The 27,013-nt window shown below is 41.6% G+C and overlaps 1 protein-coding gene across 2 annotated transcripts in view; it reads left to right on the forward strand.

The window, feature by feature from the left end:
* VWC2 (von Willebrand factor C domain containing 2) overlaps positions 1-27,013 on the forward strand; it is a 115,306-nt gene that overhangs the window by 16,418 nt on the left and 71,875 nt on the right. For both annotated transcript variants that reach the window (XM_079931894.1, XM_079931895.1), the window contains exon 2: positions 5,534-5,663. In XM_079931894.1, coding sequence (XP_079788020.1) covers positions 5,534-5,663 — 130 coding nt within the window. The remainder of the gene's footprint in view (positions 1-5,533; positions 5,664-27,013) is intronic.

A 27,013-nucleotide genomic window follows, 5' to 3' on the forward strand; every position in this document is an offset into this window, starting at 1 on the left:
CTAGCCATGCCCTTTATGCACTTGTCAGATCCCTTCTGGAAAGCCTCTGCTTTCGTGTCTATATCATCCTAGCATCTGTGTCTTCTCTTCCATTTGTGGATTAAATGTGTAATCCACATCTTGATCCCTCATGATGGAAAGATTCCTCTTTCTTCCCTTTGCCTCCTGTGTGGGCATCCAATCCTCCAGCAGCTCCTTACCAGGTGGTGACAGCCCTTCCTGAAGCAAAGCTGTAGATTTCATTTTTTATGTTTCTCCTCATGTGCTGTGCAAGTTAATTTCAGCTCCTGTGTCTTTAAATGGTTTCTTCCTTGACTCAGTCAATATTTATTGAGCCTGTGCAGCGTTTTGCATCAGCTCAGTTGCTGTAATCATCCTGGATGTGACAGAGACATGACACGCCCTGGCCCTTGAGTTGCACTGAATCTAGCTGGCAGCTGACTGCAGGCTGGGAGTCGGGCTCTCAGTGACAGGACACAGTGCTCTTGGCCAACACGCCCGGAGGAATTCAAGGGGTCCTGGGCTTATGGAGATTCAAAGGAAGGGGGGAGGGTCGAGGAACTGGGAAAGAGGAAGGGAGAGGGAAGCCCGGATTTCAGGGTTTCTCTTTGTTTTCATGTTAATCTTAGTTTGTGTCATTGTAGAATCCAACACTATGGGGGTTAGAAACATAAACGGAACCTCTCTGGTGATGGACAAAATAGAGAAATGGAGAGAAGACTTTATTTTAGGTGGAATGGTTTTAACTGAGAAAGGTCTGGGCTGACACCTCTTAGCTCACAAATTAATCCCATCTATGAAAACATTACAATTCCTTGGGAAGCTATGCTGGGATTTTCGTGCCTCTCATTTGTCTGTTCCTGGGGAGGCATCTGCATTCAGCCTGGAATTAGTGGGGTTTCGTGGCACCCACGCCAGCAACCACAGGGCGAAGTTCCAGATAGGAAATATAATGGTGGTTGCTTGTCAGAGAGCAGGATTCTGGTGATACAAGGCATCTTTGAGTTCTCACCCAGGCCACTGGCCTTTTCTGGCAGCTCAGGACAGAAAGATGTGTTGAAGCTGGATTTAAGAAAAGTATGTTGGCCTTTCCAAGTAGGTGGGCATTCTGCTGGGTGTGGAAGGTGCAGCTGTGTAGGCAGGATAGAGCAGGAGGAAGTGTCTGGAAATTAGTTTCTTTTTTTTGTGCATGAATTTTCATAGCAGCTTGATGGGTAACAGCCCCAAACTAGAAACAACCCAAATGTCCATAAACAAGTAAATGGATAAACAAACTGTAGCATGTCTATACAATGGAATATTGTCAAAAAGGAATGACAGGAAACAGCACAGACGCATCTCAAAATAACTATGCTGAGTACAAGAAACCAGACAAGAAAGAGTACATGTATGAAATAAGTTTCTGCCTTCCAGAATGCAAAGACATTTGGGACACAGACAAGAGTGAGATTCAAATTCAACCTGCCTTCTGCTGTATTTCAGAGCCTGGTCCTTCTCATGGTTATGAAATGACACAAGGCAAAGCTCCTTACAGATAGCTATCTAACTGCACCAGAGTCCATAAATGTGAAATATATGAGATAAAATACAACTGCTAACAAGCAGCTAGTACAGAAGCTCCTCCCAAACGACCACTTACTTCGTGTAGATCCTTTTATGTACGAGGCCCTGACTGTAAGCGGTTTCCATTAGGAAGGCCTCATTCTACATCTGAGAAGTGTTTCCCACGTAAATTAGATTGCTCGTTCCTACTTAGCTGTTTAGAAACCGGCTCAGTATGTATTTTACAGGCCTTAACTGCCTATGTACATGTGATACGGACATGTATATCATTACTGCGCGTTCCGAGGGTCTAACTAATTGGGAAAATACTTTAGCTGCCATCAAGTTAAGATCTTTCTTTCCCCTCTGCTGTGCACTTTGTATTCACGGCTGCTTCGTGGAAAGCATGCTCAGACGTGTCTGTTCTGCATGGTTTTGCTTCAGGTTAGACCCACGTTGCAGCACTGTCGTTCCTAAGCCACAGTCACTGGGGTGACTCTGAAAGCAGAGGGGGCCAGTGAGAGCCCTCAGCAGAGCCCTCAGCATCAGTACCTGGATCCGAGGCTGGTCCAGGCGCTGGCCCTTTGCCAGCCTTCCTAACCCCTCCCCCTCCTCCCCCCCAGCCATCACCCATGTTCCTACCTGCCTGGAACTAGCACAAGTGGGTCTCATCGGTCTGGGCTCAGGATTGGGATGAATGAATGAAGAGCACAGAGCTTCTCTTTACTCTCACTCCCAATTCTGCAAGACTGTGCTCTTTTCCTCCAGCACAGCGGTTGACTACTCCAGCCCATAGTGGGTACCTTGAGAATGGCTCCTCTTCCCCAGATGCCCGGGTGTTCCTCTAGGTGCTCCATCTAAGTTCTGTACAAAACTTGATTTGTAACCGGAAGATTGCAGAGGATGGCATTTCTGTCATTAGGCGTGTTATACAAGGTGTAGGTGGCTATTGCTAGCAGGCGGGATTGCAGAAACACCCTAGAAGCTCATGTTCCTGCTCACAGATCCAGCAATGCACTGGGCATTCTTACCTTCCGTTTGCACAGAAGGACAGAGAACATGGGTCGACAGGAGGCCTTCTGGTGCTTGAGCTGGTATCTGAGGGCTCTTCGGCTGGGGTGACGCTCAGACCTGGTGCCTGGAATCAGAGCAGCATGTGGAATCCAGTCACAGTCTGGGCAGGCTGACATCCCACCAGGGTCCCAGACACCGGAGCTGGCTGCCCCACCTGCTACCATGGGGTGTGGGGTGGATCCCAGCCACACGAGTGGGCTGGGGCAGACAGAGCAGGGCTGGGAGCTGAGGCCAGGGAGGGACACACACACACACTCGTGACCCTCACTGTAAGCCTCAATTGTGATTTCTGAGAAGTAAGCAAATCTCCCCATAGTTGAACCAGGATTTCCAAGTGTGTAGCGATAGTAAGACCCACAGTTCAAGTTCTGAGCACGCTGCAGACCTTTCAGAATTTAGCAGTCCTGGCTGCGTGTGTGGTTTGAGCATGGCTCTGTGGTGGGAGAGGGCGATGTTTCAGGCCCAGAGCGGGAGGAGGGTTTCGTTTGCAGGCCTGCCCAGGAGGGGCCCCTCGGGGCCTGTGACGATGCCTTTCTGATTTGGAGTTGCATCTTTGTTGTTCTCCTGAAGCCCTGTCCTGGGGACAGGACAGAAGGGCCCTTCTCTCCTTTCAAATTCCAAACCGAAATGGGGCTTTTTCCTGCCCCCTGCAGAACAAGAAGGGGGTGGGAAGGGCCTTGAACTCGAGCCGGAGCCCTGTCTCTGATGAAAGGTCTGCCCACAGCCTTCCAGAACAGGAAGGGCCGTGCCCCTTTCTTGAGGACAGACCCCAGTCATCCCCGGCCCTCTTTGCTCCTTCCTGACTATCCAGCCCTCCAGATGGGACCGTCCTCACCTCACCCGGGGCAGGGGCTGCCTCCCCACCGTCTGACCCAGAGGGCGAGTGCCCTCCAGACTGTGTGTCCCGCCCTGGAGGGGGCAGTGAGGAGTCTTACAGTGTTCCAGAAGCAGAGGGCGTGGTCAGCTCCTGGACATTCTTCTGATTGGCTGCTGGTGAGGTCATCGGGAGTCGGCATCAGCAACCTCCTGGCTCCAGCTGGTCTGGGGTCTCCGTGCTGGTGAGCAGCTTGCAGCTAACTTCTCCCACCCGGTGGGGATGTCAGTATCTGCAAAACAGGTCAAAGGACACGGCTCAGAGTATTGTCTACAGGGCTTGAGGAGGAGCTAAGTTAAAGGTCCTTGACTTTGTTTAATGGCTAAAGTATTATTTTGTCTTGCTTGACTGTTTCCCTTTCTTTCTGCATGTTCTCACTTCTCTGATTAAATTTACTCTTTGGCTAAAGTTTTTCTACAGACAAAAGACAGGCTGAGGACATGGGTGAGGGTCTATTCGGGGAAGGACCCATAGGGTCCTGCTCGGTTACATCCTGTGCAACTCAGGGTCTCTGCTTTTAGAATTCCGAATCCTTTTCTTATCCTGCTTGCTGAGTAAACCCACCCTGGACACAAGGATGCTACAGGCTGACAAGAGAACTGGTAGGAGACAAGGACAGGAGGAGAGCGTTGGCAGAGAGACGCTTGTTATGGTAGCGAGAGAACCTTCTTGTGCCAGCACCGCTTCTCAAAAACGTGCCTTTACGTTGTTGTAAGATTGATTTTTAACTTCTAAGGCTATAATGCAGACCGGGTCAAGATTTTGTCCCGGGCCACTCTAAAGGTTTCTTCTCAGTGTTTTCTTTCTTTTGTTACTTTCGAAGCGTGAACACACACACACACACACACACACACACCCCCCTAAGTCGTGACTCCCAGCCAGACAGTGGTCTAGCGCCTTTCAGTACAAATTGAGCTTTTGCTTCATGCAGTAACCAGGCCACTTGGTGGAGTTTGCAGTTTGGGGTTTTTGCACGGTATAGACCAAGGGAGCACCCGCGAGTGCTGTTTGCGCAGTGCTGGTCGTGCCACTCGTGTTGCACGCAAAAGTCAAGTGGGGCCTCCCTGCCCAGAAAACTGTTTGGTACCCCATCCACACTGTCCTTTAAAGCACGTATTTCCACATCACAAGTCCCGATTGCTGGGTCCACATGTGCTGTTTCTGCTTTGGCATGGGTCACCCCAGATGAAAAATCACTCTGTGGGTGGTTTCCAGGAAAAAAGGAATCATCCCCGTCACGGCCAGCCTGAGTCGCTACAGGAGGATTTGTTGGCAGTGTCCAGCGTTGCCAGGAATGGCCATTACGCTTGATTGGAGCCACCCAAAAAGGTAGAATTGGGGCCAGTGGCTGGAAAGTGCAGCAAGGCCAGTTGGAGCCTGGAGATGAAGGCCATGGTGACGCTGGGTGACGACCCCTGAGAGGCCTTGGACTCGAGCCGGAGCCCTGTCTCGGATGAAAGGTCTGCCCACAGCCGGTGGCCTGATGCCTCTGGGTCTCAGTTTCCTCTCCAGAAACTAGGGCGATCATGTTAGTAGGGGTGTTTAGTATTGATCTCATGAGACTGACATGAGATCACGTTGGGACGGCTCCCCGCCGGGTCCCCGGCCCTGAGAAGCCCCCCGTTTCTCCTTCCTTTACCCTGCCCTTCCTGCCCTGCTCTGCTGTCTTCTCACAGCAGAGATGCTGGGGGCGGGCCGGGCTGACTGGGTGGCCCTGGGCAGAGCTGTGGGAAAAGGGTTCACCTGCAGGATGCGTGGCTGGGCAAGAATTCAATATGACGTGTTATTTAATTTTTTAAGAAACAAAACCCTTTCTTCAACAGAAAGCTTATAAAGAAGCTCACTATGTGGGTTGATAAAAATACAGAGGCTCGGGTGTAGAGCTGGGAGGGATTGAGCCCCACCAGTGTGCCCCTCCTTCCCCCCAGGGGAGCCTGCTCAGCCCCAGTCCCGTCCTCACGCTCTGGGACCCCGGGGCTGGTGAGTGCCTGACGTTCAGGGCCGAGGATGGAGACACTGCCCTGACCGTGGCCTGTGTTGCAGGTGTCGCCGTGCGAGCGGTGTCGCTGCGAGGCCAGCGGGGAAGTGCTGTGCGCGGTGTCCGCGTGTCCACAGACCGAGTGCGTGGACCCCGTGTACGAGCCCGACCAGTGCTGCCCAATCTGCAAAAACGGTAGGTGGATGCGCGTCCGGCCCGCGGCCACGCAGGGGTCCCTGCGCGCTTCCCGCCGATGAACCACGGGATGCAGTGTGGGATACACTGCGGGAGGCATGTGAGTTTCAGTATTTGCATCCACGCCCTTGCACGCGGGTCCCTGCCCTCTGAGTCCCGGGGACCCGCGGGAGCTGGGCTCCAGTAAGGCCTGCTCTGTCTTATCGGTGTCAGCACAGTGTTTTACACACGTTTAGTTCTTTGGGGGAAAATTCAATTTCCACTCTTGAGGAGAGTCGCTTATTTTAATTTAACTTTGTTTGTTCTTGCAAAGCAGTTTCTCTCTTTCCGAGACAAATCAAACATGCCGGTTGGGCTTATTTACTTTTCATTACTAAGTGGATTAAACGTGAAACATCGTTGAATATTTTTCATAAGCAACATTGGCAGGAAGAGAACCCCCTCTTACTCCCAGTGAGAGCCTGGGGGAGATCAAAAGCCTTGTCTGCTTTGTGAAAGAAAAATGGCAGGATGGCTTTGGTTAGCAAGGGAGAGTGTTTCCTCATCCTAAAGGATAAGCACTTTGTACCTGAGATGCGGCGTGCATCCAGGCTTCACTTTAAGAGGGTGTTGAGAAGAGTGGGTTCCCAGGGAGGATGGGATGAAGACCCGTGGCTCAGGATGGTGGTTGGATGAAGCAGTTGAGCGCAGCTTGGAAGAGAGCAGACTCTGGACATAAGACCACATCTTCAAGTACATGCGGGTACTGCCTTGGGAGAGGGTTGGGCCGTCTCTCTGTGGCCCCAAGGCCACAGTGCTAGGACGAAGCCAGGGCAGAGTGTCTCAAAAAGAAGGCAACTCCATGGCCTGAGCATTTCAGAGACGGGAGGGGCTCACCTGTGATGTTGTCAGCTCATCATCTGTGGGGTTGCTGGACATCAGGCCGTGTGCTGTGGGCTTTGTCAGTGGCTGACGGTTACATGGGGCTGCTCTCAGTGTCTGCGGCAATTCTGAGATTCTGCAGTCATGCCCACTGTGTGGGCTGTGAGGTTCCACGGATGCCTTTCACCAAGTGCACACAGAAACCCAGATTTCACCACAAGAAATTTTAAAACTCTTGAAAGGAATCAATAGAAGAGGATGTGAAGCTTCTGTGGAAGCAGGACGGTGGCAGCCTCTCCACCGCTGGTGTGGAGTGAAGTAAGCATGGGGAGGGGGCGCTGGTGCCTGGGGTTGGTGAGGAGACCGCAACGACTGAGGTCCAGGCTGCAGCACACTGCACGAGGCGGCATGACTGAGCCTTCCCGAGTCAGTGATACTTAGTGAATGGCTTGAATATAAGTGGCTCAAATAGTTGGCATCTTAAGCATGCAAGATATTGTGTGGCTCTTGTCAGTTATGACAAAAAAATAAACACAAAGTTTTGGCCTTAGACAGGGAATCCTCGTTTCGATGTTTACAAAAGATGGAAAGACATGATTTCCATCCTTGAGGATATTTTCAATCCCCGAAACTTTAGAAAGGTTTCAGACCTACAGAAAAGTTGATAAATAGCACAAAGAACAGAGGTATACCCTTCACTGTATTTACCTATTATTCACATTTTGCCGTTTTATTTGCTTTATCTCTTTTGAGCTCTGTCTCTGTCCCCGTCTCTCCCTATCTCTGTATATCACCCAACACTGTCAATACATTTGCTTATTTGTTCTTTTTCATAATACACACAGGATACCTTCTATTTATACCACAACCAGCATGAAACCTACTGGTTAAAGTTCAAGATTTTTTTGCAGTTCTTTTTGCCCTTAAGATATATCCCACTTAGGGTATAGAGTTAGAGAACTTAGAAATTATTTGAATTAATTCTTTATCCTGTGTGGATATGTTAAAATTTTATAAAGATTTAAAGTCACTTATTTCTGGTTGATTCAGTTTTTAATGTTAAGATTTAATTTTATTGTTTGAAGAAGCAAACAGTGTTCAAAAGTAAAACCTGTATAAATACGGTATAGTCAGAGATTCACAGAATGTTTTACTGTTGCACTGATGGTTTGGGGAGAGAGATGGTTGTTGCCCTGATAGCAAACTTCTAAATGCTCTACCATTGCCTTTACACTTTGAGAGACAGCATAGAATGAAATAAGGCAGGATTGGGGGTATTGTATTAAAGATTCTTAGAAGGAGGATGAATATGTTTTGTAAAACTAGATTAAGAAAGATTACAGGATACAAAAGGATTTGTATTCAAAGGTTTGATCCAATTATATCAAAACAGCAACAACTTTTTATTTTCAGGAATACACCCAGAAATAAATGTAAATGTCTAATCATGTAAATTTAAATTTACTCTTAAATTTTGTTATAACGTATTCACTAGATATAATCTGTCTTTCATCTGTCTCTAGCTGTAGGGTATTCTGACCTTGACAGGGCAAATGGTGTTCGGAATTCTTACTGAAAAATTTGCTTGAAAAGTGAGAACAGTTTCTATCAGAAATGAACGTCCTGTAATAATTGGTTGAGATTAGCGAATAAGTGACAGTGGTCCATCCCTACTGCTGTGCACAAAAATCAATGTTTTCAATAAGAAAAAGTTATACATCTGATAGATCCCAGATTACAGGACGTCAGAAGTGATGCCTTGTAAAATTAAATGTTTGGATAGACTTAGCTTGGATGGAAAGGAAAATCACGATTCAGTTGCAAGCTGCCAAAGTCACTTGCATCAAAGGAACAAAAGTTTGACATCAAGAATGCCTGGAATATAAATAAATGATCACAAGTAACATACAACTTAAAATAATCACTTTGTTGATTTGTATAGATCAATCTCCCAAGGATTTTCTTTTCTTTGGGACTGGTTTTTGGATTTTTCCTACTGATACAAACAGTGAGTGTTCTATTGACTTTCGGGATTTCAGGTTTTCTCTGGTGCTGGTGTACCTCAGATGAGGCTTACGTTCACAGCACACATTCTCTTCAAGCCGGAGATCAGAAGACTTCCGTCCTGCTTGTGTGCACCTTACCTTACTTTAAACATTCAAAGGAAGGAAACTGACGAATGTAAGACATTGATGTTGACATACGAGGGCCTTGTTGGGCTTAGCGCTGATTCTCCAACGTGGAGTATTATACCCAAGAGGGAATATGTACACCAAAAGCACAAAGGCACTGAGTATAGAGATTGTATATCTCCCTGAAGTATTCAGTACTACCTGATGGTAGTTGTTTAGAACTTTATTTCTACCAGAAAATGAATATGGCTATTTTTGGAGGAAAATGAAAACTTTTATGAAATTTTTAAGATAAATATGGAGACTTCAAACTATTAGAAGCACTTTCATGGAAAACATGTGAGAAGCACTAAGAATTGGACATGGTTGTTTTTGTGTTTCTCTTGTGTATTTCAGGCAGTAAGATAAGATCATAATTAAACCACATGTAGTGAGTTGGACAGAACTGAATGGGGTGTGTGTGTGTGATTCATATCAAGATCCTTCTCACAAGGAAAAGCCTACTCCCGTCGTATGGCTTCAACATTACATTTTTCCAAAATTTTTACCAAAGTGATAATACCAATCTTGTGGAAACACTTGATCATTATTTAAGATGACATGATCTTAACCATAAAAAAAATAAAGGAAACTACAAACATCAGAATTAATACTTGATTATACCAAGTTTGTTTTACAAAATCAATATGTAAAAGTCAGCTGTATGTCTAGATACCAGCAACAAACAAATAGAAATGAATTAAAAACTACTCTTTCAAATAACATCGTACATACCAAATAATTAGAAGTAAATGTAACAAAATTGGACAAGAGTGCCACACTTAAAAATCTTGAAGATTTATTGAGAGAAATTAAAGAAATCCTCAGTAAATGGAAGGATAGACAATATTCATGATTGGAAAACTCACTAATGTAAAGATGTCAGCAGCCTCAAATTATTCTATTAAAGAAATAAAATCTATGTATTCAGCATAATTCCAGTAAAAAAAATACAATGACTTTTTTTGTGCAAGTTACCAAATTGATTTTAAAATCCACATGGAAAGACAAGTTAAAAACTGGCCAGTGAAATACAGAAGAAGAACAGCAAAGCTGTAAAATGTATACTGTAAAAGTGATTAACACACTGTGGTACTGTCTCAAAGATCAAAAGACTGACAAACCAGAGCAGAATAGAGTCAGAAAAGACTTAGGAATGAAAAACCTCTAGATACACGATGAAGATGATCCTGCAGTATAGTGGGGAGGGGGTGATCTTTCCAATAAATGCTACTAGGTCAGTTGGGAGCAATATGAAGATGAATGTTGATTTCTTCCTCACACTGTACAAAAAAAAAAAACAGTTCCAAATAGATTACAGATTTAAATATGAAAGTTAAAATAATGCTTTCAGAGGAAAACATAGAACATCTTTATGATTTTGATTAGGCAAAGGTTAATTTTAAAAGATACTAAAATCACTAACCATATGGAAAGAATTGATACATTGGACTTTATTAAAACTAAAAACCTCTGTTCATCAAACAACATTACTAAACCAACGCAAAGCAGCTCACATGTTGGGAAAAATATATGCAATGCATATATCTGACAAATGAATAAACCATTCTAACACAGAAAAACAAAGTAGAGAGATGAAAAAGTAGAGATGAAAAGTAGAAAGAAAAATGTAAAGGGATTCCAACTGTCTGTGGACCTCTGTGTCTTTCTTCTAGTTCCGCTAATCGTACACACAAGTTTTCTCACTGAGTTGTATGCACTGGGATGCTGCCACTCACCACTACTTTTGTAACATTGTAGTTCTGTGATAGGACCTGCTCTTGGTGTAGAGTCACGAGAGAACAATAAATTGGATTTCCTATTTTAGTGAAAATAATCTAGTATTAATCTGAAGTAGATTGTGATAAATTAAGATGCATATTTTAATTCTTAGAGCAATCACTAAGAAAATGAACAAAGGAATTAAACATAGCACACTAAAAAATATTTATTTAACTTAAAAAAGGCAGTCAGGGAGGATCAGAGGAATATAAAGCCAGAAAACTTGTAGACAACAAATAAAAAAATGTATATGCACTTAATAATAGAACCTCAAAATACAGAAAATAAAAATTGATAGAATTCAAAGGAGAAATAGAAACTTAATCATAGTTGGAAATTTCAACAAGCTATTCAATAATTCACAGAAAATCTAGACAGAAAATTAGCAAGGATATGGAAGACTTGAATGACACTGTCAACTAACTTGACCTAACTGACATATATGTGGAACATGGCACCCAGCCACTGAAGAATGCTTTTCAAGTTGGTGGACATTCTCCAGGGTAGACCATATGTCGGGACATAAAACAAATCTTAATAAATGTAAAGAACTTACTCATACAAACTCTATTCTTTGAACATAACCGAGTTCAGCAGAATCGATAACAGAAGAAATCTGGGAAATTTGCAAATATTTACAAATTACATAGCACACTTCTGAATAACCCATGTGTCAATGAAGAAATCACAGAGAAATTAGAAAATATTTTGAACTAGTACAAATGGCAACAGACCATACTAAAATGTATGGGATGATGCTAAGGCAGTGATTAGAGGGAAATTTACAGCTTTAAGCACCTATATCAGAAAAGAAGAAAGCTCTCCAATAAATATGTAAACTTCCACCTTAAGGAATGAGTGGAAGAAGAGCAAAGTATTCTAAAAACATAGCACACAGTGAAAGAGAGAAAGTAACAAAAACGTGAGCAGAAATAAATAGGATAGAAAATAGGAAAAGCTTAGGAGAAAGTTAGTTCAGTTAAGTTAGCTCTTTGAAACCTGGGACTTTGAAAACATCAGTAAAACTGACAAAACTTTCACTAAACTAAGAAAAAATCAGAGAGACAAATCAAGATGGAAAGAGGAGACATTACCGACCCTACAAAAATGAAAAGGAATATAAGGTGATATTATTAACAACTTTATACCAACAAATTGAACGAGTTGGAAGAAATGGACAAATTTCTAAGAGAACACAAATTGCTAAGACTAAGTTCATTTCTGAATTGCCCTAAAAGAAATAAAAATTCAAATTTGTAATCAAAAGCTTCCCACAAATAAAAATCTAAACCTACATGGATTCACTTTAAATATATTGTCAAATATTTAAAGAAAAAAATAACACCAATCCTTCACAAACTCATTCAGGATATAAAGATGAAGGAACATTTCTCAATTTATTCTGTGTGTTTTTTATGGTCCTGGTACTAAAGCAAAGCAAAGGTATCACACACAAAAATACAACTACAGATCAATTTCTTTCATGATTATATATGGAAGACTCCTTAACAAAATATTAACAATCTGAATCCAGCACCATAAAAGGGATAATACACTATAACCAAGTGAAATTTATCCTGGGAATGCAAGGTTGGTTTATGATCTGAAAAATCAATTAGTGTAATATGCATATTATCAAAAAGATAAAGAATAAGAAAAATTACCTAAAAAATGGAGAAGAGGTATTTGACAGTATTCAACACTCATTCATGATTAAAGCTCTCAACAAAATAGCAAAAGTGAAATTTCTATCCTGATAAAGGGCAACTATGAATAATCTATAGCTATAGCTAACATCATACTTAATGGTGAAAGACTGGATGTTTCACCAATAAGATCAGAGAGAAGGCAAGAATATCCACTTTTGCCACTTTTATCCACTACTGTAGTGGAGGTTCTACATGGTGGGGTTAAAAAGAGGAAGTAAGAAAGAAAAAAAATACAATAAAGCAAATTAAGAGGTAAAATTGCCTTTACTTAGAGATGTCATGAAAAATATTTGAAAAATTCCAAGGATTACACACACACACACACACACACACACACACGCAACTATTAGAACTAATGAAGAATAACACCAGATTAATGTATACAAAGTCATTTTTTGTAGCAAGCAGTGAACCAGTAGCAATGGACAATAAAAAAGAAATTGAGAAAATAGCTCCACTTGTAATAGCATCAAAAAGAATAGAATACTAAGGAATAAATTACCAACAGATGTGCAAGATTTATACACTGAAAGCTACACATTATTACTGAAAAGAGATATAAATAAATGGAGAGACATTTTATGAGTAGAAGTCTTAATATCATCAAGATTGCAGTTGTCGCCAAATTGATCTATAAATTCAATGAAATTCTATACAAATCCCAACACACTTTTTGGGTAGAAATTGACAAGCTGATCTTCAAATTCCTATGGATCATAAAGGATAGACAAAACAATTTGAAAATGAACAAAACTGGAGAATTTGCACTATCCAATTTCATAACATATTATAAAGTCTTAATAATCAATATACGGTGGTATTGGTGTAAGGAGAGACGTGCAATAATGGAACAGAATTGAAAGTCTAGAAATAAACCCAGAATGTAAATCCTTACCTATTTATTTTTCACCAAGATACTAAGGCATTTCAACAGGGAAAGAATGAAAGAACATCCTTTTCAACAAATGGTGCTGGGGTTATTAGACACCCTTGTGAAAAAAAGAAAAAAATTAACTTACATCCTTACTTAGATCACCCCATGTACAAACACTAACTCAAAATGAGTCACAGACCTAAATGTAAGAGTTTAAACTATAATTTTTATATTATTAAAAATAGAACATCTTCATGACCTTAGGTTGGTCAAAGAGTTCTTAGATTCAACACCAAAATCACAACTCATGAAAGGCAAAAAACCTGATAAATTGAATACCATATAAATTAAAATCTTTCACATTTCAAAGCACCTCATTACAAAAATGAAAATATAAGCTACAGACAGTGAGAAAATGTTTACAAATTATATACCTGATAAAAGTCTTGTATCCAGTATATATAAAGAACTCATACAACTCAATAAGAAGATGAACAACCCAATAAAAAATGGACAGAGGATTTGAACAGACAATTCAGTGAAGAAGGTAAACAAATGGTAAATAAGCACATAAAAATATGCTCAACCTCCTTGGTCCTCAGGGAAATAAAAATTAAAGGCACAGTGGGATACCAGTATACCCCCTCTAGAATGGTTCTAATCAAAAAGATAGACAACATCAGGTGTTGGCACAGATGTGGAAAAACTGGAACCCTCAAGCATTTCTGGTGGGAATGGTCCATGTGCTTTGGAAAACAGTTTGGCATTTTCTTAAAAAGTGGAACAAAAACTTTTATCTATCCTAGCAATTGCATCCTGGAATTCAATCCCAGGAAACTGAACACATGTCTATGCAAAGGTGTGTAGGTAAATATTCATAGCAATATTATCCTTTGTAGCCAAAAATAAATAGAAATAACCCAAATGTCCATCAGCTGGTGAATGGATAAACAACGTGATTATATCCACGCAATGGAGATCCACCAATAAAAAGAGATCAGCAAATGATAAATATATGCTACAAAATGCATGAACCTCAAAAACATCCTAAATGAAAGAAGCTAGTTGCAAAGACCACATATTGTATGATTCTACTTATTTGGAATGTCTAGAGAAGGCAAATTTACACAGGGAGAAGGCCCCTCAGTGGTGGCTAGATCTAGGATCAAAGAGGGGAATTAATCACAGATGGGCAGGAGGGAATTTACTGAGGTGAGAGAATGTTTATTAACTGGGTTGATTACTAAGATCATTAAATTGTACACTTAGAAGGGGTGAGTTTTATGGTGTTTAAAATATACCTCGATAAAGCTGCTAAAAATATGGATAGTCTCTTTAAAAGATAGACAGGTGAAATTTTTGTAATTTCCTTTGATTGAATTCTAAGGCCAGCCTTGATTACACATCTTTTCATCTTCCCTGAGAAAGTGCCTTTTCAAACCCTGTACTGGTGCCTTTGATAACTATGAAATCTTTTCATTAAGCCTGTAGAAGGTGAGGCCCTTCTAAGTATATACCGTTATGTACCTTGAAGAGCTAGGAGGCCATAAAGGGTTGCAGACACACAAACCCAAAGAGGCCCATGGGGTTTTCTAGACTTCCTGTGCTCTGGAGCCCCGTGCATGACACAGACGTACAGCCCACACAAACCCCTCTTCTGTATTCTTCACTCGCGGTGTGGACACCTCTCTGCCCCCCTCAGTGCTGCACTCCCCCGTGTCATTCTAGACTCTCCCTCACAATGACCCAACTTCCCAGGACACGGGGCTGCAGATGCAGGGAGAATGGAGGTCGCTGGGTACATCCAGATCTCATGCAGGTATTGTGCTCTTCTGGGATCCCAGAGCCCAGGAGGCAGGGTTCACCCAGCTCAACCCTGGTGAGCATCACCTCCAGGACTTGTTATAACACAGATTCACTGACGCACCCCCTCCCCAGAGTTCCCGATCCAGCTGGTCTGGCCTGGAGCCTGAGAATTTGCATTTTTAATATGTGCCTCCCTTGGTGTTTTTGGTGCTGCTGGTCTTGGGACCACCTTGGAGAACCACTGCTTTGAGGTGCTCATTTTCTCACTTTTTAAAAATTTTTCCTCCCAATCAAGTTTAATAAGAGAAGCACACAGTGGAGCTGTGCAGCTTTAGGCATGAATGAGATCTTTTTGAGATTTTGATGCATTTTTGTTGTTTTTCTAGAGATTTTAGAGTTTATAGAAATATGTAGTATGTAATATTTTAAAAATTGAAATCTCAGGGCAGAGAAAAAATGACTGTTGTATGGCAAGTGAGAAAAAGTTAGTATAGACACATGCTCCCCATCACCCTGTGTTTCATAACAACTCGTTGTTAAAGACGGTCTGCAGAGTTGACAATAAGTTTTCTAGCAGCCGAAGCAGAAAAGAGAAACTTAATAAATATCACCTACACAGAGAAACACCCCAGAGGAAATGACTTCCTGATGAGCAATTTTCCTAAAAAATAATACCTAAATAAAGTTTTTTTCTCATTCCAATTTACAGTCTCTGGAGGTGTAGAAGTGTTTATTATTGGCCTTATTTTTTATGTTAAAAAACACTAAAACGAAGAGAATTTAAATCTGATCACAGTGATTTTGTAACTTGCTGATATAAGCCATATGGTATATTTTTTCCTGGTTCAGTGTGCTTATCTTTTTTTCAATTTTATTGAAGTACAGTTGATTTACACTGTTGTGTTAATTTCTTCTGTACACCAAAGTAACTCAGTTTTATATATATATTCTTTTTTATATTCTTTTCCATTATCGTTTGTTACAGGATATTGAATATAGTTCCCTGTGCTGTACAGTAGGACTTTGTTGTTTATCCATCCTGTATATAGATTACATCTGCTAGTCCAAAGCTCTCACTCCTTCCTTCTCCCTCCCCGCTCCCCCTTGGCAACCACACGTCTGTTCTTTATGTCTCTGAGTCTGTTTTTGTTTCATAGATACGTTGATTTGTATCGTAGTTTAGATTCCACATGTAAGTGATATCATATGCTGTCTTTCTCTTTCTGACTTAGTTCACTTAGTATAATAATCTCTAGGTCCATCCATGTTGATGCAAATGGCATGCTAAATAGATTTTTTTAATGTCAAAGCTTTATTCACCTTCTTGTTAGTGTTTCCCAATGTAGACCAAGAACTTAACTCCAAGATTAAGTTCTTATCTAGCGGATTTCTTATCCGTGTGTTTACTTACATTTTGGTTCAGTGGGAGTAAAGATTCAGATCGTATTCCATGAATCCTCACAGAGCCCAGTGAGCATCGATACTTATGCTTTAGAGAAGCACTTGCGTGCCCCATGGTGTTCCTCCTCCTTCGTGAACTGTGAACGAAGATCAGCTCTGGGTTTGCTGAGGTCCAAGCCAGGTGAAGATGCTGGGTGTCCTGAGTGCAGACGGCTCTCAGGTCTGCTCACTTCTGACAAGTTAGACATAGAGAAGGGTTGGGTCGGGGCTGATCTCTTGATTTCAGGAACTTAGTTTGTTTTCATTTCCTCTGGAGACCTTTGAATTAGCAGCTCCTCTTTGCAAATTTGTGAATAGCTTAAAATGACACTTTTGTTTGCAAACATTGGGGCAAAACCTTAATTTTTAAGATAAATAAATCAAGTTAGACACAGCCTGCCCTGAAGTCGTTGCTACCCAGTTATCACAATGAAGTGCTTTCGTGAGTTAGGTGCTCACATGAACCTAGGCAGAAAGTGTATGGCCGTGGCTTTATCTGCATGTTTCCTAGAGTCTGGGTGCATTTGGCTGTGGATTTTAGACCAGTCTCGGGCTCAGGCCACAGACCAGCCTCCACGAGGCTTGGCCACTTCCAGTCTGCATCGTGCCCTTTGAACTTGCTGAGGACCCGCCTGGAGTCCCTTCCCAGTCTCCCCCTTTTTATAAAGACTGGCACTCAAATGTCCTCACCTGGAAAACCTCTCTGTCCTGTTTGCTACAGGAGGTTAATTCCCCTGTGTGTCCTTCTCACAACCCAGAACCCAAATCACATGTCTTCTGATGTAATTAAGCATGTCCTTTTGTTGAACTTTTGGCTCTTTTGTTGAATGCTGGGTTCTTTTCTTAGATTTAGAGGAGTCTGTGTGTATGTATGTGTGTGGGTGTGTGCTTATGTATTGCTTTTATGAAAGTTAGAGGCACTTATTATATATTTTACATCAAATACAAAGATGAGTCAGGTTCTGGTTCCTGCCCTTATGAGCTCACCATCTAGACGGGGAAGTGGTCTGTAAATAACCTGTCTGCTGCTTTTGTTGAATGATGAGGAAAGTGGTGAGGGAAGCAGAGGAAAAAAACTGAGTAATACTGCAGTAAAACGTCACCATGTGTGTGGCCTCTGTTTGCTTTTGAATTATTTCATTAGGATAATGTCACGGGAGTGAGATGATTGGGTCAAAGGCTTGGAACATTTTTATCGTCCTGGTACATATTGCCATGTTGTTTTACAGGAGGTCGTGCACAGGGTAAAATCTCTGGTTCTATGATAAAATCGCTAACCTTTCATTAATTTAATTTATAGAACATTGTGCCCATTGTTTGAATATTAAGACTGAAAACTCTACAGTGTTTTGATGCTATTTTTCCTACAATGTGTTCTACTTCTCTACCTTCTTAACAAAATAACTTTAAAGAGAACTTTCATGGTTCTTGATTACTGAAAGTCACTGATGTGAAAACCAGTTATTGGACTGCCCCATTATACAATGAGGACTTCAGAGTAAGAATCGGATCAAGTAACCTGATCTCTCTGTATCCTTTCTGGAAAATGGACATATTAAGTGTAGCTACATCTGTGGATGTTTTGTGACAATTAACTAACATGATGGATTTAGACGAGTTTCATTCATTCAGTCAGCAGATATCGACTGATCCTCTGCTGTATGCCAGGAGATAAGATGGCAATGGGAAAGACCATGGGAGGGGAAGGGGTGATTTCCCCAGGGGTGAGGAGGCTCTGAGGGGGCCAGGGAGGATTGTGGCCCCAGAGGTGGCTGGGCAGTGGAGGGATGAAGGTCCCCCTGTTTGTGGGCTGGGATAGCCCTGCAGGCCTGGAGGTGGAAGCAGAGCTGGGGCCTGCCAGGCAGGGGCACAAGGATACATTTCCAGCTGTATTTCACAGGCAAGGCCCTTTGTCCTCTAGAAGATTATCCATTCATACTCCTTCGCCATCATTCATCTGTTAAAAGCCACTTGGTCATTAATCCAGTGGTCTCAGATACCTCCAGACTGTGTCCTCAGCAAAAGGGAAATCAATTTTCACGAGATACAGTAAAGCCATTCATCCAAGGCAGGCAGATACCTGTACCCCATCCACCGCTTGATCAATGGTGCCATTACCAGAGGTAGCTTGGAATTGCATCCAGAACCCTTCCATGAGATGCGTTCTGGTAGAAATGAGCTGTCAGTGGCTGACAGCATGAGACACATGGCCCTGTGGACAGCTCGCCCAATCTCCAGGAGAACAAGGCGATGAATATTCTCAGCCAGGACTTCCAGTGGGCGCGTCCACGGGATGCAAAATACCCTCTCTGTTGATCAGAAGATGCATTCTGCTTACACTAACAGCAAAACCCAGCCTCTTATTTGTATTTCAGGAAGATAAGCTCCAGGTATAAAAGAGCCCATTACCCCAGGAGGTCCCCCTAAACCACCGGTTCTGAAAATTGCATCTCATCTTTTCTCAAACAAATGCCTTCGCTTAAGAGTAGTTACAATTTGGTAATCCTGACAGCTGTGAACTGAATTTATCTTTAATCACACATTCCCTGAGTGTCTATGGAAAGCACGTCAGCCATCACTGAGTAAAGCATTATTATAGGAGAGAAAAACATCACCACTCTTTACTTAAGAGCGCTCATATTAGATAATAAGAATGATAGGCCTCTGAATAGAGTGTCTGTATTTTAACCTGTGTTATAACTTGACTCTCATAACCCTGGATAAAAATGCGGTTGTTTGGGCAACCTTTGGTCCCCTGAGGCGGTGAGGTCACGGTGGGTACCAAGGTACACTTTAAACTTCACCTCCTGAGAGCACCAGATGCTGGTACATCTGAATCCAGGTCACCTCTGGAGAGACAGGCTAAAAATGGGTGGACTTTGAAACAAGGCAGACTTTTCTGACCATTAGAACTCTTTGTCAGCAGTGTTCAGAGGCTGGGGAGCCCAGTTCAGAGATAAGTACTTTCCAACTTGGACCAGATGACTGAAAGAGCACTTCAGTGCTAAAACTGATTATTCTTTGACACTAATGCATACATTAGTCAGGATGTCCCAGGCATCCTGACTCAGCAATCCACTCTGGTGGCACAGAAAGAACAAGGTTCCTTTCTTTGGTTAATTCGGACGTTATCTTCTTTTTTTTCCTCATCTTCTGTTATGTCACTAAGTCATTCTGTAAATTAACAAGATAAACAGTTAAGACAAGATAAACACTTATTCTTTGAAGAACAAAAGAGAGAAGACCCCGTATCACCTTCCTCTAAAGCACATGGAGAGAAACATAAAAACCGGGCAGGGCGATCTGAGCCTCCCCAAGGGACCTGGAGCTGGCGGCAGGGTTGCTGGCTCTGGTTCCACCCACCCTCTGCTGCTGCCACATCTGGACCTCACTTTCCTTATCTGTAAAAGGGAATAGATAGGGGAGAATATATATGAACTTGCCTTTGCAAATTAAAACCTGTTATATATCTGTCATTTGAAGGAGGGATATGCCTTAGCAAACAAAATACATGTGATTAATATTTACGAAAAGCCCCAAACATTCCCCCCTAAAAGCCCCAAATTCATTTATCTCCTAATAATTAGATTTTTGAAGCCCCCCTTGCCGCCCCTTGGACAGGCCCAACACACACATAGCCGCCCAGCTTGCCCACAGGGCCCCCGCCTCCCCGCCACGAACCTTCCTGGGCTGAACCTGCCCAGAGCTGTGGCCACACTTCGCCTGCTTCTCTGCAGTTGCTCCCTCCACCTGGAAGGCATCAGAAGCCTCTGGAACCAACAACTCTACCTGTTTCCAAGGGCCAGTGCTGATGTCTGTGTCCCACGTTACACGTGTTCCTCACCTTCCTATCACAGGAAACACTGCGGCCCCCGGACCTTTGTGTTCGCCACCCCCAGGAGTGATTCCGTGTTGGCCAGCTTTTTCCTGTGCAGCCGTGGACGGCCCCCAAGGCCAGGGCACAGGACTTGCTCATTTCATCCTCCATTCTTGGCTGTTTAGAATAAACTGTCAACTATATTGTTTCTTTACATGTTTCCAAAGTCTTAATCCCTTCTAAAAAGACCGAGCTCCCTGCCTTTACTTTGAGAGACTGACCATACCAAGCTCCCCCCAAACCCTGGAAGCAAATTTTGTCGTTTCAGCTCTTGTAAATACCTTCCTGACCCTCGACCCCACTGCCTCTTCGGGCTCTGACCCATTTCTGAGTGCCAGGAACATCTCACATCAACCACTTCAAACCCCAGGCTTCAAGAAACAATGATCACCAAGGCAGCCTGCTGTTCATTATGTAAAATACAGCATCGGAATAATGAAGATGTGAGACTGTTCCCTCTGGCCCTGTGAGTAATGAAAAGCCTCCAGGAAGGGCTCATTCATTAAGATTTTATAAGCAGGGGGGGAATAAAAGGATATTTGTTTTAAAGAAAGCTATTTTCATCCAGTCTGGTCTTATTTTAGAGGACATTTGGAGAGAATGTAAATTTATTTTTAAAAAACAATAAAAATGAAATCCAGCGCCTGCAAAAAGTCTTTCACCTGCCGGTAAGATGCTTCACTAGTAACGTTTTGTTCACAAATTCTAATCAAACAGACAAGAACTGATTTTTGCTCTGTGTTCTGATGGCATGTTAATCTGTTTAAGTGCCTATACCGGGAATCCAGAGGAAAGCTGAAACTGGCTGTTCTTCCCTGCCATTAAACTTACAGTGATTTACAGCACCTCACTCAACAGGCAAAACCCCCAAACTGTCAAAAGCCTTTGTGAAATTACCAAAAAGGTGAAAATGGACAGTCCTACCCCAAGGAAGCAGCACTCTGGCGGGACAGGAGTCCCTGAAAAGGTGATTGGACAGGGATGAGAAGCTGAGCTGTGTGCCCCCCATGCCCCCACCCCACATGGAAGTCTGAATAATGCTTTACTGTTTGGCAAATAATGATTTCCCTAGCAACGAGCTCAAAAAAAATTTTTTTTTAAAGGAATGAAATTAGGAAGAAAGTGAACATTTAACAGACCTTTAATATTGATTTTCTGTTTCTCAAAGCTATTGAAGATGAGCCAGTAATTTGCACAAACTTTGTCTAGTCATTTTAGAGAGCTGTAGTGAATTCACTAAGCAGTTAGGAATAAACTAGAAAACATCCATCTGTTTAAGAAGTATCAGCTTGTAGTTCATAAGTTGGTAGTCATTTTAAGAAGACGGTCTAAAGACAATGATTTAGGGACTTCCCTGCTGCTGCAATGGGTTAAGAGTCCACCTGCCTATGCAGGGGACACAGGTTTGAGCCCTGGTTCGGGAAGATCCCACATGCCGTGGAGCAACTAAGCCCGTGCACCACAAGTACTGAGCCTGCGCTCTAGAGCCCGCGAGCCACAACGGTTGAAGCCCACACACCTACAGCCCGTGCTCCGCAACAAGAGAAGCCACCGCAATGAGAAGCCTGCACACTGCAGAGAAGAGTAGCCCCACTTGCCACAACTAGAGAAAGCCCGTGCACAGCAACGAAGACCCAAACGCAGCCATAAATAAATAAATAAATAAATTTAATTAAAAAAATAATAAAGACAATGATTTAACAGGCATGACAGCAGAAAGCGTGACTTACCTGTCACCATCTGAGCCATGGAGTCTCACTGAGAACCACTTACTCTAGATTAACTTTGCTCCTTTTCAATTGCAGGGTTTTTTGTATCTGTGGGTTTTTTGTATTTGTACAGAAAGTAAAACATAGCTGTTAATATGTTGGCTCCAATAGCAGTAGAAAAACAGTAAAAACTTAATGTCAGTGTTGCATCAGTTTTCCGTGTGCTTTAGATAGAAAATCAATTCAGCTACTTTCACAAACAAAGTCAGTTGTCTTTGTTTTTAAATTCAGTTTCTGGAATCAAAGCAAAGCCTTTGGAAATTGAAATCAATTAAAATCAAATGCAAAACACCTAATGCTATTGCTAATTCTGTTTTAGGTGCATTTTCAAAATTCGATGTTGAAAGTAAAATTATTTTTGACTGCTACTGTGAATACATTTTTAGCAGAGCAAAGCGTCATTATAAAAACATGACCTACCTAACTTAAGGAACCAGTAGGGTAGAAATGCATTTGAAGTTGACTGGGGTACACATATTATTCATAATTGTGTCCAAACAAATTGATATCCTAGAAATAACTGTAGAAGCTATAATTGTCAAAAGTATTAAATAGTTTTCTAAGCATGTCTTTTTGTGAGTAAAAAAAAAAAAAATCTCAGCTTGGCTAGTGCCTCTTTTGCCAGTTAGATTTTTTCTTTAGAAATGGTTGAACCTTGGAAGAACTACAGTGAAGTCAGTCTAAGTGCTTTGCAACATTTTTTGACTTATTTCTGTAGATGAATTCTCTGTATTTTGGCTGCATGTTTCTTTCAAAATCAACTGGAGATCCTTAATCAGTATTCAACAAATAGATAAAAAAATCTTCTGCTTTTGAAGTTTGAGAAGGTTACCACTGTTGCAACAAAACCTGTGAACCAGACAGTGCGGAGGTATCTCCAGAACACCTGAGGGGATGACACAGTGGGACCTCCATGTGTATTTAAGGTTTAATTTTCAAATTTTCTTGCTGTGTTTTGGGCTGTATCAGCTTGTAGGTAGAATGTTTGGATTGAGCTTATATGTTTAATTGGATCTCTAGATATTTTGTGCTGAGAAGGCCCTTGATTTTTCCAACATTTGAACTCAGTGACCGCTCAAAAAAATCAGAGATGAATTATTTGGTGCTTTTGTCTTCAAACCTATTTATTAAGGCAAGTTCCTATACAGTGCTATAAAGATAGTACCTGTGAAAATATTTGGCATATCCATGAAAGTAAGTGATTAAAAAGGAGGATGTTTTCCATTTAACAGATTTTCTCTAAGTTTACCCAGCATCTCAGCATCTGTAGAGAGAGAGCATTTTCTTCATTAAAAATATACTCTTCAGAGGAGTCAGTTTAATGCGCCAATAATTCCAGATGTATAAAACCATAAAGTGTGACCTGAAAAAAATGCAGATGATTTAATGAAACATTTAAAAGGACAAGACTATTGGGGAAAATAAAAAAGCTCTCAAAAATGCGATTATATAGTTAAGAAACGGAACGGATTTTATGAAATATACCAAAAGGAAAAAGTTTTCTTGACCCTCTTAGGGTCCGTGGCTGGGTCTGAAAAGAAAACTGACAAAGACAGATTAACAAGAGAAAAGCATACAGACTTTATTAAAATTTTACATGTATGTGGGAGCCTTCACAAGAGAATGAAGATCTGAAGAATCGATCAGAGCAGGAGTCGTTTCTACCTTTAGGCAAATAAACCATAAATTAGTGAAGAGTTGACAGGGAGTTTGGGACGAAGGATAGGTAAATGATGGAGTAACTAGGAAGATAAGGGCGAGTTTAACAAGTTTGTTTGTACAGATTTTTCTTCATCGTTCAATCAGTTTTGTTTTATCCTGTATAAATTATGTAGTGTTTTTACTTTAGTTTTAGTGTTTTTTAGGTTTTTTTAGCATTTTTAAGTTACATATAACAAAAAGCCCCATTTTGACTGTGTGGTACAATTCTCAGTTATCCCTCCCCAAATCCCCAACCATACACCCTGTTCCCAAGCAACTGCTGACATGTTTTCTGTCATGATAGTGTTTGTAACTTGCTTTGTATGGAATTTCATACACCTGGAGTCAGAGAGATGAGCCTGCGTCTGGCTTCTTCCATCTGCTGTGTTTTTGAGATTCGTCAACACTGTTGTTGCATGTATCCGTCACATCCTTTCCTTGTTGGGTAGCGTTCCATTGTGTGGACACACCACATTCTATTATATTCCATTGTATGGATATGCCGCATCGTACTCTATTCCATCGGAGGGGTTCACCACATCTTATTATATTCCTTTGTAGGGATACATCACATCTTATTATATTCCATTGTATGGATAAACCACATTTTTATTGCATTCCATTTATGAGTATACCACAAGTAATCCATTTACTGCTTGATGGACATTTGAGTTGTTTTTAGTTTCTGACAAATATCGATAGCACTGCTCTGAGCGTTCACATATAAGCTCTTGTGCAGAAATGAGATATCTTGGGTAGATTCCTAGGAATGGAAACTGCTAAGTGTGAGTGTGTGTGTATGTTTAGCTTTGCCAGAAACTGCCCAGCCGTTTCCCATTTTACATTCTCTTTAGGATGGGGGCTCCAGTTTGTCTCATAACTAAATGACACTGGGTTCTTTGAACAGAAGGCATTTGGATGATGAAAGGCAGAACTCTGTTACTTACAGCTCCAAAGGGGATACCTCCAGGGTCAGGATGACAGCAACCTGGCACCCTCCAGGGCACCTTGTACGTGGGGGTGGCCTGCAGTGGGCAGGTGGGGCTACTTGAGCTTTCTGGGGATTTGCGGTATTTTGAATAAGTCCATGGTCTCTAGTAAAAGGAGACCATTCCTACGTGGGAGGTGTCGGGACCTCTGTAGGTGGGGTGTGTGTTTTCTAACTCAGGAGTGTCAGAGCCTGAGAAAGGAAGAAGTTGGGATGGGAGCTTAGTAACTGCCCATGGAGTGGACTTGAGAGATTTCAGCCCTGATTTCAAAACAGGATCAGCACAGCACTGGTGACACAGTTACTCCATATCCTTGAAGACACTTGGTTTGACGGTGTTTACTTTTAGAAATTCTGCTAGTTCTAGTAGACGTAAATTTGCTTTTACCTTATGACCACTGAACATCTTTGCACGTGGCCGATGACCATTTGCACAGCTTATTTCGTGAAGTGCCTTTTCAAATCTTTGGCTCAATTTTTGTTGAGTTATTTGATCCTTATTATTGACTTGAAGAGGTTAATACAAATTTTTTGATATATAGTGAATATTTTCCCTCAGTCTGTGGATTACAATTTCATTCTCTTAATGGCATCTTTCAAACAGCAGAGTATTTCATTTTAGTGGCAGCTACTCTATCAATGTTCCTTTTGTGGGTTATATTTTTTGTATTCTATCAATGGCACATTTGACTAACTCAGGTTACAAAAGTTCCTCTTGTATTGCTTTTAAGAAGTTTTGTGATTTCAGGTCTCAGACTCATTGTCTGTAATACATACGTTGGGTAGATGGTGAGAGGCAAGGGGTAATGTTTGTTTTTTCCCCAAATTGATATCAAGTTGTCCCAGCACCATTTGTTGAAAAGATTATCTTTTCTCCATTGAATTATTGTGACATTTTTGTCAAAAAATATATATACTTATATATATATAAGTTTGGCCTATTTCTGGACCATCTATTTTGTTCCATTGATCTGCACACTTATCCTTATGCCAGTGTCGGACTCTGGATTACTGTAGAATTATTTAAATCTTTTTTTATAGATTGCTTTGGACTTTGCATTGTCATAAAAATTTTAAATCAGCTTTCAGTTTCTACAAAAAGACTGGATTTCGATTGGGATTGCATTGGGTTTATAGATCAATATTGGAGAATAGACATCTTAACTAGATTAAGTCTTCCAGTCCATGAACATAGCATCTCTCTCCATTTTTTTAGGTCTTCTTTAATTTCTCTCAGTGATGTTTTATAGTTTTTATTATATAGGTCTTGTACTACTTTTGTTAATTCAATTCTTCATATTGTTTTTCCTAATATTAAATAGCAATGTTATTACAGTTTATTTTCCAGTTGCTTGCTGCTTCCATATATAAATACATTTTATTTTTGTTTATCAATCATTGTCTTACCACCTTGCTAAATTCAGCAACTTTGTGAGATTTTCAACCTTTATTTCTTCAGTTATTTTTTGTGCTTCTTTTTCTCTCTTCTATCCTTCCTGGACTCCAAGTACACAAGTGAAAACTTCTTAAATTGTCCCACAGGCTTTGAGGGTCTGTTCATTTTTCCTTCACCTTTTTCCTTTCTGTTTTTCACTTAGATAATTCCTATTGATACACCTGCAGGTTCACCGACTCTTTCTTCTGCCTTCTCCAATCTGCTGTTGAGCTCGTCTGGCGAGTTTTTTTTTTCATTTCAGTTATTGTGCTTTCAGCTCCAGAAATGTTACAGAAGTACTTTTACAGTTCTCATTGCTCAGTTTTGACTCTATATGTTTACCCATTGACTCATTAAGACCACATTTAAAAAAATTATTTCTGCATATTTTAATACCTGCTTTGATGTCTTTGTCTGCAAATCCGGCATCTAGACCCTGTCAGAGTCAGTTTCTGCAGCCTTTTTCCTTCAACTTGGGGTAGACATATTTGCAGTTGTTTCTTTTTATAGCTTCTCATTTTGGTTTAAAAACTATATATATAGAGAGAATGGATAAACAACAAGGTCCCACTGGAGAGCAAGGAGAACTACATTCAATATCATGTGATAAACCATAATGGAAAAGAATATGAAAAAGAATATATATATATGTATAACTGAGTCACTTTGCTGTACAGCAGAAATTAACACATTGTAAATCAACTGTACTTCAATTAAAAAAAAAAGAACTGGGGCTTCCCCAGTGGCGCAGTGGTTGAGAGTCCGCCTGCCGATGCAGGGGACGCGGGTTCGTGCTCCGGTCCAGGAAGATCCCACATGCTGCGGAGCAGCTGGGCCCGTGAGCCATGGCCGCTGAGCCTGCGCGTCCGGAGCCTGTGCTCCGCAACGGGAGAGGCCACGGCAGTGAGAGGCCCGCGTACCACAAAAAAAAAAAAAA

The sequence above is a fragment of the Stenella coeruleoalba genome (genome assembly GCF_951394435.1).
Source record: "Stenella coeruleoalba genome assembly, chromosome: 9".
Classification (NCBI taxonomy): Eukaryota; Metazoa; Chordata; class Mammalia; order Artiodactyla; family Delphinidae; genus Stenella; species Stenella coeruleoalba.